This window comes from Pterocles gutturalis, unplaced genomic scaffold, assembly GCF_000699245.1.
Source record: "Pterocles gutturalis isolate BGI_N339 unplaced genomic scaffold, ASM69924v1 scaffold4820, whole genome shotgun sequence".
NCBI lineage: Eukaryota > Metazoa > Chordata > Aves > Pterocliformes > Pteroclidae > Pterocles > Pterocles gutturalis.
In genome coordinates, this window is record NW_010140591.1 from 56,860 (window position 1) to 69,441 (window position 12,582).

The following is a 12,582-nucleotide window of genomic DNA, read 5'->3' on the forward strand; positions in this document are numbered from 1 at the left end:
ACTACGTCTTCAGGAAGTATAAATTAACACAGAAGTGCTTTTGTTGCTTTATTAGCAATCTGTGTTATTAATCTTTTAGGAAATAATACGCATTTAGAAGATAACCTTATGCTGTTTCACTGAAGTTTTGTTTGTTTGGTTAGATGAAGATCACACAGCCTAGCTTTAGGTATAGTTTATCAGTGAATATATGTGTGAAGTTCAGAGATTAAACAGGTAAAAGTAAAATATCTTCTCTGTGCTATATCTGTGTATTTCAGTTCGGGGGTAATCACAGCATTGTTTCACTAAGTGAGTAGCAAATTGTTAGCTTGTGTAGGAGTAAAGTTCGGTTGCAGATTTTTTGTGTGTTTCTGCTTTTCTAAAGTAAAAAATAGTTGATGTTAAACTTAAGTATGATCTGTTTCTTACCTTAATTGCAATGTTTTGGTACTGTGGTTACACAGATATTTAAAAAGATCTTTCAGGAGCAAGATATGGGCTTATAGTGTAGGTATGGAAAAAAGAGATGTTCTCCAGCTGTGGGTGGTATTCTGTTAAGAATACAAATTTATTTCTAATTGCATAGTTAGTTACTCTTTTTATAGTTTGCAAGTGCTTTAAGCCGTTTTAGTTGAAATGAAATGGGTATGAAGAAGCAATATTGTAAATGGTAAAGGCCCCCAGTAATAAGCTTTCAGCTTATCATTCTACCTAAGGGATGTTTGAAGCGGGTGAGCAAGTTATCCTCAGCACTTGCTTAATGATGAAGCACAAAGCAGTGGAGTGACTTCAAAAATCTAAGGGGAAATAAGCTGTTCACTATGAAAGAAAGTGACATGTAGGTTTTGCTCTTGGGATCATTCAGAAGCTGTCTCAGCCCTGGTCTCTAGGGATGACTGCAGGAAGTTAAAACAAGCTTCCTAACGATGCAAGGATCAGCTTGGTGACCTTTGCTAGGTTTCCTTGAATCCTAGACTTCAGGGCTGCTCTGTGCCATGACGGCATGGACCTTTCCATTCCTGCACATTTCCTTGAGTTCATGCTTGGATTATGTTTAGTTAGATGTCATTCATGTATGGAAAAATTATAATTTGGATTTTTTTTTTTTTTTACCTAAGCATTGCATTTGCTCTTCTCCAGTGTTTCTGCCTTTTATGGTTTACTGAGCTGTTAATTTTTCTCTTGCCTGAATATGAAGACATAGCATAAACAATTAGCTGTCTGCTATGTGATGAACTCATATGGAGATTCCTCTTCCTAGCCCCTGGATTTGTAGGGAATTATGTGTTGAGGAGAGAATTTAAGGGTGAGGCCAACTGCCCCTATATATAGACTGGATGTCTGAGAAGTTTTCTGTTTGCTTTACTGACTTCCTTAGATTCAGAATGATTTTATTTTTTTATATACTCTTGATTTGTCAGAAATAAGCATATTTCTTTAGCTTCCTCCTTCCTGATTGTGAGGAAGTTTCAAGGATGTAGCAGTGCTTCTCTGTTATTCACTGGTTTCTTGGTTGTAATAAATCTCTCCAGCATTTAAGAACCCAGAATTCTTCTTCCCCTAGTAGTGAGACTTCTCAAACAGTATCAACTTTAAGTTGAATCTTTAAAGTCACAGTAAAATCTTCCTATTACCGGTTAAATAATTGTGTCTGCTTAAAAGCATTTCTTTTTTTTTCAATATAAATGTTACAATCCCTTCCTGCTATTTTTGCAATATTGTTTATAACAAACCATGCAGAACATAGATGCATCCAGACTGAAAATGTTACATGCCCTCCCACATATAACAACGAAATGTGTGTTTTGCAACTAAGATTGCAAATATTTCATTGATGTCTGCACATAATTAAAGGTGTTAGATTTTCCTTCCGGCTGTACTTACTGGCAAATGTTTCCTGAATGCCAACAGCTGTTAGGAGGAACACACTCCCTGATGAACCTGCTGCTTCTGCATAGGTTTCTTTATTTAAAGCTTAAGAACACATTGGCTTTTCTTGCTTGAGTGTTTCATGGATTAAAAGTAAATTTTTTAAAACAGTTGCGTATAATAAAGTTGTTTTTCTAACAGGACAAACTGATTTAAAAAATGAGACTTAAAACATGAAAACTTAATCACATTTTTCATGTGGCTTATTAGGTAGGGTATGAAGCATCCATTCTAAACAGAGCTCGCACTAATTACCATAAAGCTACAGCATCGGGTGAACTTAGAAAAAAGTGGTTCTTTCACCAATGTTGGTTGGATTTCATGTGCTCTCTGCCTTACTAATTCCATTTCTCTATATCCACTGAAATTTAGGCCTGTCAGAAAAACTTTCACAGCTTCCAGCCTCCCATCTGTTAGTATTGCTTATAGAAACTGCCTCACATGCTACATAAAGTGACAACAATGTGCATGCAATCCCCAGCAGGCTGTATGGAATAAGATGGTCTGACTCCAGTTTCCTGTGCATTTTGTATTTCCTCCCATTGCATGGAGTGTTATAAACAACCAGTGGTTCCTTTTTCTCTTCATCCTCCTCCCAGGGTTTTCCTTCTCTTCTTTGTCAGGGTGTGCAAACATGTCAGTTCAGCTAGCTAAGCAGGAATTGTTCCTCTTAGTTTTCTTCCTTAGTTACTTACGACTATTGCTGGCACCTCTGTCTTTCAATGTTGCCAGTGGAAGAGGGTCATTTTTGTCCATGGTCAGGGACTTCTGGTTGAAGCCACTTGTCTAGCACACATGTGACTCGCTGGTATGTGCCAAATGGATGTAAAGTGGAGGAAGGTCATTACCTGTCTCAAGGAAGGAAGCAACAAGGACAAGTGAATTGGATATAAATGTTTATCAGTATTTCCTTTCTCTACACTTTGGTTGCATGAATCTTTCTGTTCTGTTTGAGACTTGGAAATCTTTAGTTTAGTCCTAAAGACTTTTTAGTTCAGTTTATGTCTTTTTAAGGATAAATAGAGGAAGGATGAATGATTGGATCAGTTTAACCTGTCTTCTGCTTTGCTTTTTCAGGATTGCACGGTATATGAAACAGAGAATAAAATTCTTCATGTGGTAAGTAGTGCTTGAATTTCTATTAATAAATATTTTTGTATAAGACCACATAGAATTATACATCTGTGTAATTTGTCCTTTTTCTATGCAGTGCCAGTGTGATCATGAACTAGTCTGGGTATGACTGAGGGAATGTATGGAATTACTTGTGAATAGGTAATAATGTTGCGGAAGCTGAACTTGGCATATGAGAAGCCAGGAACTTTGCAAGGGTTTTTGTGGCTCAGGCCCATCTGTCGTTTGTAAACTATGGTCAGAAGAATGATTTAAAAAAATTGTCATTTTTTTTCCAGAGAGCTGGTTGTTAGGCTTCTATGAAATCATGTTAAGTTAGTGATACAGCTTAATTTATACAGCTTTATTCCTCATAGGAGCATGGAGCTAGTGATGGGAAAATTAATGTAATCCTTTCCTTTTGAATTCTCAGCATAAATTAAGTGGTTTGTTCCCAGAAACTGCAGTTCTGATTGTAATAAATAAAGCAGATAAAAGTCATCAGGGCATTGGAACAAAGGATGAGTTTGAAAGGCTGGTATTTTGGTGGATGGAGAGTCAAAAGCTTGAGTAAACTTTGTGTGAAAAACTGCACCTGTTTTAGATATGAAATTTGGTTTTATGTTGTGGCTATAGTTTACTGAGTATTAAGTTAACCCAGAGCTTGTTTCTAAAAGTTAGATACAACAATATGCTTCCTAAGGGTGAGTAACAAATTGGTTTAATTTGTTAACTGTATTTAACATTTAGGCAGGTTTTGATATCTTACTTTTCCTATTACCAGAGCTTAAGCAAGAAAACACTTAAAAGGTGAACTTGCCAGTAAATTTTGCTATACTTTTTTTTTTTTTTTTCCCCCCAGTGATCCCATATTAAATGCTTGGCAAGCTGAATTCTATAAACTTTTGATGCATCAATTTCACAGTGATGTGGAATAAAAATTCTCCTTGTATTTTTAAGTTTCACTGACATTTTTCCCCTGTGGGACACAAAGAATTAGCAATTTTAGTGAGGCTGACTTCATGATCTTTGCTAGGCTGATCTCTGCAAGTATTTAAGTATTGAAGTTTTTAACTGCATAATCTTGGCAAAAGTTGAAGTGCTGTAAGTTTGAAATAATTATATATAGCCTAATTTTCCATACATGCTTGTTTTCTGCTGTAGGAGCCAAGAGTTCTGCTATATATACAGTATATATCTTTTACAAAGTAAAGGGATTGTAAAGGAAGCTGACAGTGTTTAGAGCTGATAAAGCATCAATTAATGTAGTCTTCAGCAGAAAATTTTGAGGGATTAATTTAAGATATGTGAGTACACAAACTTGAGACAGGTTTCAAAAGTTATATTATCTTACATCATTCAGACTCACACAGTCTTATTTCTTTAATCCACAGTAACTTCATTGTGGAGACAGGTGGACATATGTATTATTGTGGAGAACTTAATTAGCTTCTACAGTTGGTGCTCAAGCTTGCAAGCTCAAGCTTCAACACAGAGTGTTGAATGTTTTAATGAAGCCTAGTTAAAAAAATGTATTACATTTCTGACCATGTTGCATTTTAGCTGATGGATGGGATTTCCTGAGGCAAAAGCTGACCAAAAGCAATTGAGGAAAGAGATAAATCTGTGATTGAATAATAAAAAAATGGGATTTGAAATAATATTTTGAATTTGAAAGGGAGTATTTTACAAGTGCAGATGAAAAAGTTGATGATAGAATTGGAATTGAAAGCAGTCACAGTTTCCTCTAATCCCTCTCCTTGGAAAACAGGAAAAGGTGTTGTGGCTTTAGTCCATTAGACAATCTGTGGAGGAGCAATCTAACAGGCAGATTAAAAAAAGAGGAGAAAAACCTACTGATGTTAAGATCTTGAGACAGTGCATGGTATTTTTATGTCAGTGTCAAAGAAGAGAGGACGCTGGATACCTTATGAGATAACAATATTTGAATGCATGAGTACAAACAATTAAAGATGTTCTAGAAAGGGATTAAGAATTTAAATATCCTGTTATAGACTGTGCATCCAGTAAATTTAGAGGTGAATGTTAAAAAGAAGGTTCTCTGGTATAAAAAGAATAGTAGCAAATTTTGGTAAAGACTTAGAATTAATTTTGAATGAGAAAAGCTGGGAGAACTGGGAAAGATTGGGAGGAGAGATGTATCTTTATAATATCTGTGCGCAGATATTATAAAGAAAGAAAGAAAGAAAATTCCCTCTTCTTAAATTCAAAGACCAAGCTATTGCAAGTCCAGTCTTTGAGTACATTTCCCATCTGCAAACTGTGCAAATTCCTGGAGGTAAGTGAAGTTGTGTCTGGCCAGCATCACATCCAGCATCCCTTCGCTGGGATGACTTAGAGAGGAAATTGAAAACTGTGGGCTTACCCTGTATAATTTCACGTACCACGTTCTCTTCATGACACAAGGAAACGAGGTTGCTCACAAAAGTGAAAGGCAATGACTTACAACTAATTAACAATTAATGCAATTAGCCTGAGGAAATCAATGTTGCAAGGTATTGTTCCCACTAAGGATTAAAGTCAAATTTTAAGAGTTCCTTCTTACATAAGTAAAAAAGAACCACAGCTACAGAAATGCAAATAAATTAAATGACAGTTATGTACTCTTGTTCACCGAGAAATTTACCACCTTAGGAGCAGATCATTGGATCAAAGTAGTTGATTTTTGTCTGGATTACCTATTGGTGGTCCAGTGGTTTACTCCAATTTGAACCATTGTTTCTTGTGTCTCAAAGTGTTATTTTGGACTCACATGCCATCATTCAGGGGCTGGAGCTCTGTAAGCACACATCTGCTGTGGGGATGCTGTCCCATTTTCCCCGGAGAGAGCCTACTTTGTGCCAAATCAGGGGGCAAGAGGATGTGTGGGCACAGCTGGGGGCTGTGAGTCCTCTCTGCTGCTATTGAAGTGCATACATTGATACCTCCAAAGTTAACCTGTCCCTGGGTCTTCATGCTTTCCTATAAAGCATGGCAGAGGAGAGCCCTCACCAAAGGCAAGATTGTCAATTAAATGATTGATTGTTTTGCTTTAATTATGTAGGGCCAAAAAAAAAGTTAATGTGCTCATGTTCTAATGACAGTAATTTCTTTTGAAGAGCAAATGAATGTCCTCTGTCTTTCAGAGTTGGCAGTGTGGGTATTCATGGGGAGAGACTGCTGAATCACCTTGTCCATAGATAGTATGTTTTAATGTCAATAAACTTATTTTGATGTTAGCTTTTCAGATATCACTGATATGTTTAAGAAATTATATTCTGTGGAGAAAAAACTACATAGCTTCAGCTTATATTCAAGAAATAAATATATTTTTACTCCAAGCAATTCGAGTTTCAAATGGTATATAAAAACATTTTGATTGTCACCCACATTAGGTTAAGTAGTAAGCTAATCTGTGTTATTCAACTAAGCGCATAAAATGTATCTAAAGGAAAAAAGTCTTATGGAAAAGTGATTAAGTTTTAAGAAGAAATTAACTACTTAAACTTGCTTATTTCTTCTAAACGGAGTTACAAAGTGTGTCTAGGAAAAAATGTCTCTTCTGTAATTTTCTACCCTAGAATTGCAGATGTGTTGAAACAATTCTTTTGAAGACAACTATATTTCTTAAAGTTTTTTTGCAGTGAATTCATTCACAGAAACACTTGGTTTCTGTAGAATAAGAAGCATAAAACCACACAGGAATAATATGTTGGATTTTGCTCATTAAAATGTTGATGCATGTGAAATATTCATGAATACAGAGAAATGCTTCATATTTCTTCATTTCTCAGTATGTTTTTTCCAAGTTACCTTTTGCAATGTGATAAATAAACAAATGCATATATAAATAATTGTAATGATTTATTAATATAAACAGAAAGTAAATATCACCAGAAAATAATACCAATAGAATTGGCAATAGAAAATATTAATATAAGAAGAACAGGTTTTAAAATGCAGTGGGCCTAAATATGAGAAGATGAGCCATAGGTGTGGTGTTTACTTCAAAACTGGAAGTTAGTATGCTCTTGCTAGTTTGTATTCAGAATCTGTATACTGATTTAACTTGAGATGATAAAAGGTGTGGAAAACTGATCAGCTTAAAAGAGTATCAGTTCTGCTTATATGGGTAGTTAGAAGTTAATTGTTGCAAAAGTCTGAATGAAGCTTTAAAAATCTTTGAAGAATAATTCATTGATTCCATCCAGCTGTTCAAGGCTGTATACAATGGAAATATCTAGTTCAGATTAATCCATGTGAAGCAGTAGAGTATTGAAGTGAGAGCAAAGCAAGAAGGACTAATTATAGAAAGTAGAAGCCAGGCTCCAGTCAGATTAATAATAAGTTTTAACTGAATTTTCTTTTTACTTTAATTCTATATAAAAAAAGAGGCTGTATTCTGAAAGAATTTCATGTTCCTAAAATTACACTGCTTTTTCTGAAAAAAATATAGTTTTATTGAGTTGAAAAACCGTAGAAAGTAGAACTGCAGAGTGAAATTAATATTCAGAAGTTTTTGAAAAACAAATGAGCTATTTAAATTAAAAAAGTTACTAAATTTAAAAAGAAAATAATAAGTAATGCATGATTGTCTCTTTTTGCTAAGAGCTTTGCAGAAACCACAGTGACGATAATTCACTCCTGCCCACTATATTTGAATATTTGTTATAGAACTATAATCCACAAAAAATGCATTGTCAAAGGTGTCATTTTGATAGTCTTATTAAAGAAAAAAAAAAAAAGGAAGTACCTGCTTGCAGATACCTTGCAGATTGGATCCAGCAAACCCCACTCTAATAGAAGCCTCTGTTTGCATCCAAAATAAGATTTAATTCACTGTTTAAACTTCATGTATATACAAATGCAGGTCCAGGCCTAGAAAGTTCTAAGATTGCCTGAGTTACTGAGGTATTCCCTACCTCAAATGTACAAGTGTTGTTAACCAAAATTAACTAATTAATATTTAGTTGGTTTAGCTTAAACTAACTAGTTAGACTTCATCCTGAATGCTCATGTAGCAAGTTGCTTTGTCTCGGTCAGCCTTAACCAACTAAGCTTCTTTTTTTTTTTCCCAAACAGATTAAATTTGACATTGTCAAGACATCTTTTTCTTCGTTTTAGCCCTGAATATCCATGTTTCTAATTGGCATCATATCCCTCACGCAAACAGTGTCAGTGACAAGTTGATGGGAGAGGCTGGTGCTTTTCTTGCCCTCAGCTTTGGGAACGTGTTTGAGCCAGGGTGCTGCAGTATTGCAAATACTTGGCAAGATAGATTTAAGCTTGGTCACTAACCTAGGTAAAATTAAGGACAGGAACAAACACAAGTCTGTTTGCTTGACCAGAAATGCTTTGTGACCCTAGAGCTGCCTGAATTGAACATGTAACAGACATACAGTTTGAGGAAAAACCATGGATTGTGGAGGCTTCTGAAGCTAGCCATGTCCCTAAGTACTTCCACTCTGCTGCAGAAGGCAGACATGATTTGCAGCACTAATTCAGCACAAATTTGTATAGCCACAGGGAATCAGAACAGATACAAATCTAATTTAGTCACCTTTAGGCCCTCACCCACCTGGCTGAAGAAGGAGCAATTGCAGAAAATCTGTTAGAAATCGGTACGCTACAGTCCAAAAATATAGGTAGAAACTAAGCATTATCTTTCATTTTTCATGCTCTGATGTGTAAACTAGTTGCCTACTTACTGAGTGAAAGAAAATGTTTTGCTTTGAATTTCTACCAAACAACTAGATACTATGTAGTGATATTTTTCAATGTCCTTTGAATCATTTAGCTTTGCATGTAAAGACTGTGGTGTAGCTTCAGTCTGCAATAAGTTTGTCACTGAAGAACAAGAAGAATTTATTACTGAAGTGCAGTGATGGGTTACTGCAAAACAGAACTGAAGTCATTGCTGTAAGGCTTGTAGTGAGAACAGGGACTGTGTGACAAAAGGAAAAAATGTAATAATCTGGTGACTCCTCTCAGTTAATCTTTCGTAACTTGCCTTTTTTTCTGGCCTGTCCAAATCCTTTTCTTTTGTTCAGATGCCTTGCATACTGGAAACTGAGTGCAGCTTGAGAAAGGCCAGGCATTTTTAATGCCTGCTGATTTCTGTAGGAGCAATCGGATGCTTATTCTCCTGTGTCTCTTACTGTAGCTAGTACTGCATTGCAGCGGTGAATCAACAGTTACAAAAGACAAAGGATCCTGATCCTGTTAAGAATGTTTTTATAAAAGAAATGTAGTTTTACAAAGCAACAACAGGTAACTACTGTTTGAGAGAAAAGGTGAATTGTACTGTCATCCGATTTTAGTGAAACTAAAATATACATCTATGATACAGCTTATGCTGAATAATTATGCTGAAAAATAAGGCATTTATAAATTGTTTGGAACAAAATAAGTAATGGAAGTACACTGTGTGCTTGTCTTCCACTCAAATTATTTGAGAAAACTATATGCAAAATATTATGTCAGTCCATTCCTTTCCATCAAATATAATAATAATTTAAAACCTTTTCATTAATAAATAATAAAAAAAAATAATTGTAACCCCCCCCCTGTATTTCTCACACCTACATAATTTGTCAAATTGTCTTTCCATCTGCCAAGGTGAAAGCTCCAGTGAAGCCTGAGATGAGATGAGATGTTTCTGAGAGTAAAGGCAAGGAAAAATGCATTATTTTTGCCCGTGTTAGCCTCTGGGCGTGTTTCCAGTGACAGCCCATGCACCCTGTCTTTGAACTGGGGAGAAGGTACCTGCTGTGTAAGTGTGGGCCCCTCACTGTCCTGGCTCTGGGCAGGCTTGATCCTACTTACAGTCCAACTCTTCAACCAAGGAGTGGTTAACCAAAATTATTTAAATATCTAACAGTTAAGGGAGACTTGTAATATTCTGTGAGCATTGTAAGAAAACAGGCTTCTTATACTTTTAGAAGAAAACTAAAGGTGTTGTCAGATATTTCTTGTGGCAGCTGAAAGTTCTGGACAGTTGGGCAGAACCAGACCCATCTTTTAAAAAAAATCACTTTTTTTCCCAATGTCTTGAAATTATTCTGGAACAAGAAAAGTGAAATAACATGAATAGCATTCTGAAACTAGATGAGCAGTTTAATTAAAAACAAATTAACTAGTCATTCCTTGGAAGTCCGGGCAACATGAATATGCCAGTTTGCTATGCAATAACAGTGAGCCTTAAATTCAAAATCCTCCTACAGCAGACATCCTTTCCCCTCCAAAGTAAAGGACAGTTCTCACAAGCAAAGCAAAACACGCTTTAATGAAATGCATTTGCTGGACAGAACTATTGAATAATTACTAAGCAGATGATGTTATGATTAGGTGTCATTATCCAGAGTGACTGTTTCTCAAAATACTCTCTTTATGGGTACAGTTAGTTCATGGCATGTTGTCTTACTGAATCACTGCTCTGTTAGAAGAAGAAGAGCTAATTCTGTTGGTCAGAAACTGAGAGAAGTCATTCAAGAACTTTTGTTTTCACTTTCCTGTACCTTCTGTTTTCTTTTGCTGTTTCCAGTCACCTCTGATACTAATACATGGTAATAAACCTGATAACATTTAATGGAGTTTTAAAAGTTATCTGTCTTCAGCTTTTGTCTTCACCCTGGTCAGATCTAGGTACTCATGAAGTGGAAAAGATTTTGTAATAATGCAGAAGAGTTTTGCCCCGAAATACAATTTTTCTAGGAAGACAGTTATGTATGCATCCCCACATGTTGCGTGAGTGCTTACATTTTGGAAAGGTCATAGAATTTGAAGCCTTAATCTGAAAGAAAAAAAAAAGTCTGCTCCAAGGGACTTTGCTGTAGCTTATTTATTGTGCTTAGAATGGGCACAATACCGTGCTGTTGGATGGTGTTATGAATATCTAAGATGGAAAGAAAGCTGCAAGACCTAAAAGACAATCATCTTTTAGAAATGCATAGAAGCATATGGCAGACTTTTTTATTGTAGTAACTCGGTGATTTTGGCATCCAATATTCCCAGAGCTCCTCTTGGGGAATATTCACAACATCTTGTTTTAGGATTGCAACCAATATAGCCATACTGGAATGCTGATATCCATAGGCTTCCTGTATAGACTGCCTGTACCACTCTCACAGAGAGGCAGAGGGAGAGCAGCTGCTCCAGGGAGCTGTTCAATACATCTCAGCTTAGGCTTCTCTTCCATGCCACATCCTGGAATTGCCCCACTCCCCTCTTTTTGCCATCATCTGTCAAGGCAGATGAGGACTTTTTTTTGAATGAGGAGCCACATCTGTGAACTTGGAATGGCATACCTTGTGTTAGGTGGTAGGAACACTCCTTTTTTCTGTGTTTTGGCATTGCTCTGCAATGCAGCAGTTGGGAAAAAAATCATACATTAATTCACTGTAAATAGAAGTTTGTCTGAAACTGCCCAGGATCCCGTAAATTTAGTACTTTTAGAAGAGATTAATAGGAAGAATAGGTGAGTGAATACATATCTAATGAAAAATTCAGTTTTGTCACCAGAGAATGATTTATAATGTAGGTTTCTTCACTTTGCTTCTAGAGAGCTGTGTGTTCTTGTAAGTTTCTTGTGGTTTAACCCCAGCCAGCAATAAGCACCACCCAGCTGCTCGCTCACTCCCCTCAGTGGGATGTGGGAGAAAATTGGAAGAGTAGCAGTGAGAAAACTCATGGGTTAAGATAACAACAGTTTAAAAGGTAGAGCAAAAACAAGGAATTCATTCACTGCTTCCCAAAGGCAGGCAGGTGTTCAGCCATCTCCAGGAAAGCAGGGCTCCATCGTGCATAATGGTTACTTGGGAAGACAAACACCTTAAGTCTGAATGTCCCCCCTTCCTTCTTTTTCCCCCAGCTTTATACGCTGAGCATGACAGCATATGGTATTGAATATCCCTTTGGTCAGCTGGGGTCAGCTGTCCCAGCTGTGTCCCCTCCCAACTTCTTGTGCACCCCCAGCCTGCTCACTGGTGGGGTGGGGTGAGAAGCAGAAAAGGTCTTGAATCTCTGTAAGCACTGCTCAGCTGTAACAAAAACATCCCTGTGTTATCAGCACTGTTTCCAGCACAAATCCAAACCATAGCCCCATAGTAGCTACTATGAAGAAAAATAAACTCTATCCCAGCCAAAACCAGTGCATTTCTAAAAGTAATTTTTCAATACTTTTAGTGCAACTACAAGAAAGGTGAAAATACAAATAACATGCCAGCATTGTGTTAAAGAAACCCTAAAACCAAGAAATCTAAGCTTTCATTTTAATTATGTAATTTTATATCATTTTTACCTTTTAAAAATGTCACCTCAACGGAGTTTTCATATATCCAGAAACCCATAAAAATTTTTTTGCAATAAAAAAAGGAAGGACGTGGAACTCTTGGAGCGGGTGCAGAGGAGGGCCACTAAGATGATCAGAGGGCTGGAGCACCTCTCCTATGAGGAAAGGTTGAGGGAACTGGGCTTGTTTAGCTTGGAGAAGAGAAGGCTCTGGGGAGACCTCATTGCGGCCTGCCAGTGCTTGAAAGGAGCCTATAAACAGGAGGGGGA

At 36.7% G+C, this 12,582-nt stretch overlaps 1 protein-coding gene across 1 annotated transcript in view; it reads left to right on the forward strand.

Annotated features, from left to right (window-relative positions):
• The window catches only part of LOC104469274 (connector enhancer of kinase suppressor of ras 2-like), a gene marked incomplete at its 3' end in the record, with an annotated part of 71,481 nt that overhangs the window by 44,688 nt on the left and 14,211 nt on the right, over window positions 1-12,582 (forward strand). The window contains exon 5 of the mRNA XM_010083724.1: window positions 2,989-3,030. Within this exon, the coding sequence (XP_010082026.1) occupies window positions 2,989-3,030 (42 nt within the window). The remainder of the gene's footprint in view (window positions 1-2,988; window positions 3,031-12,582) is intronic.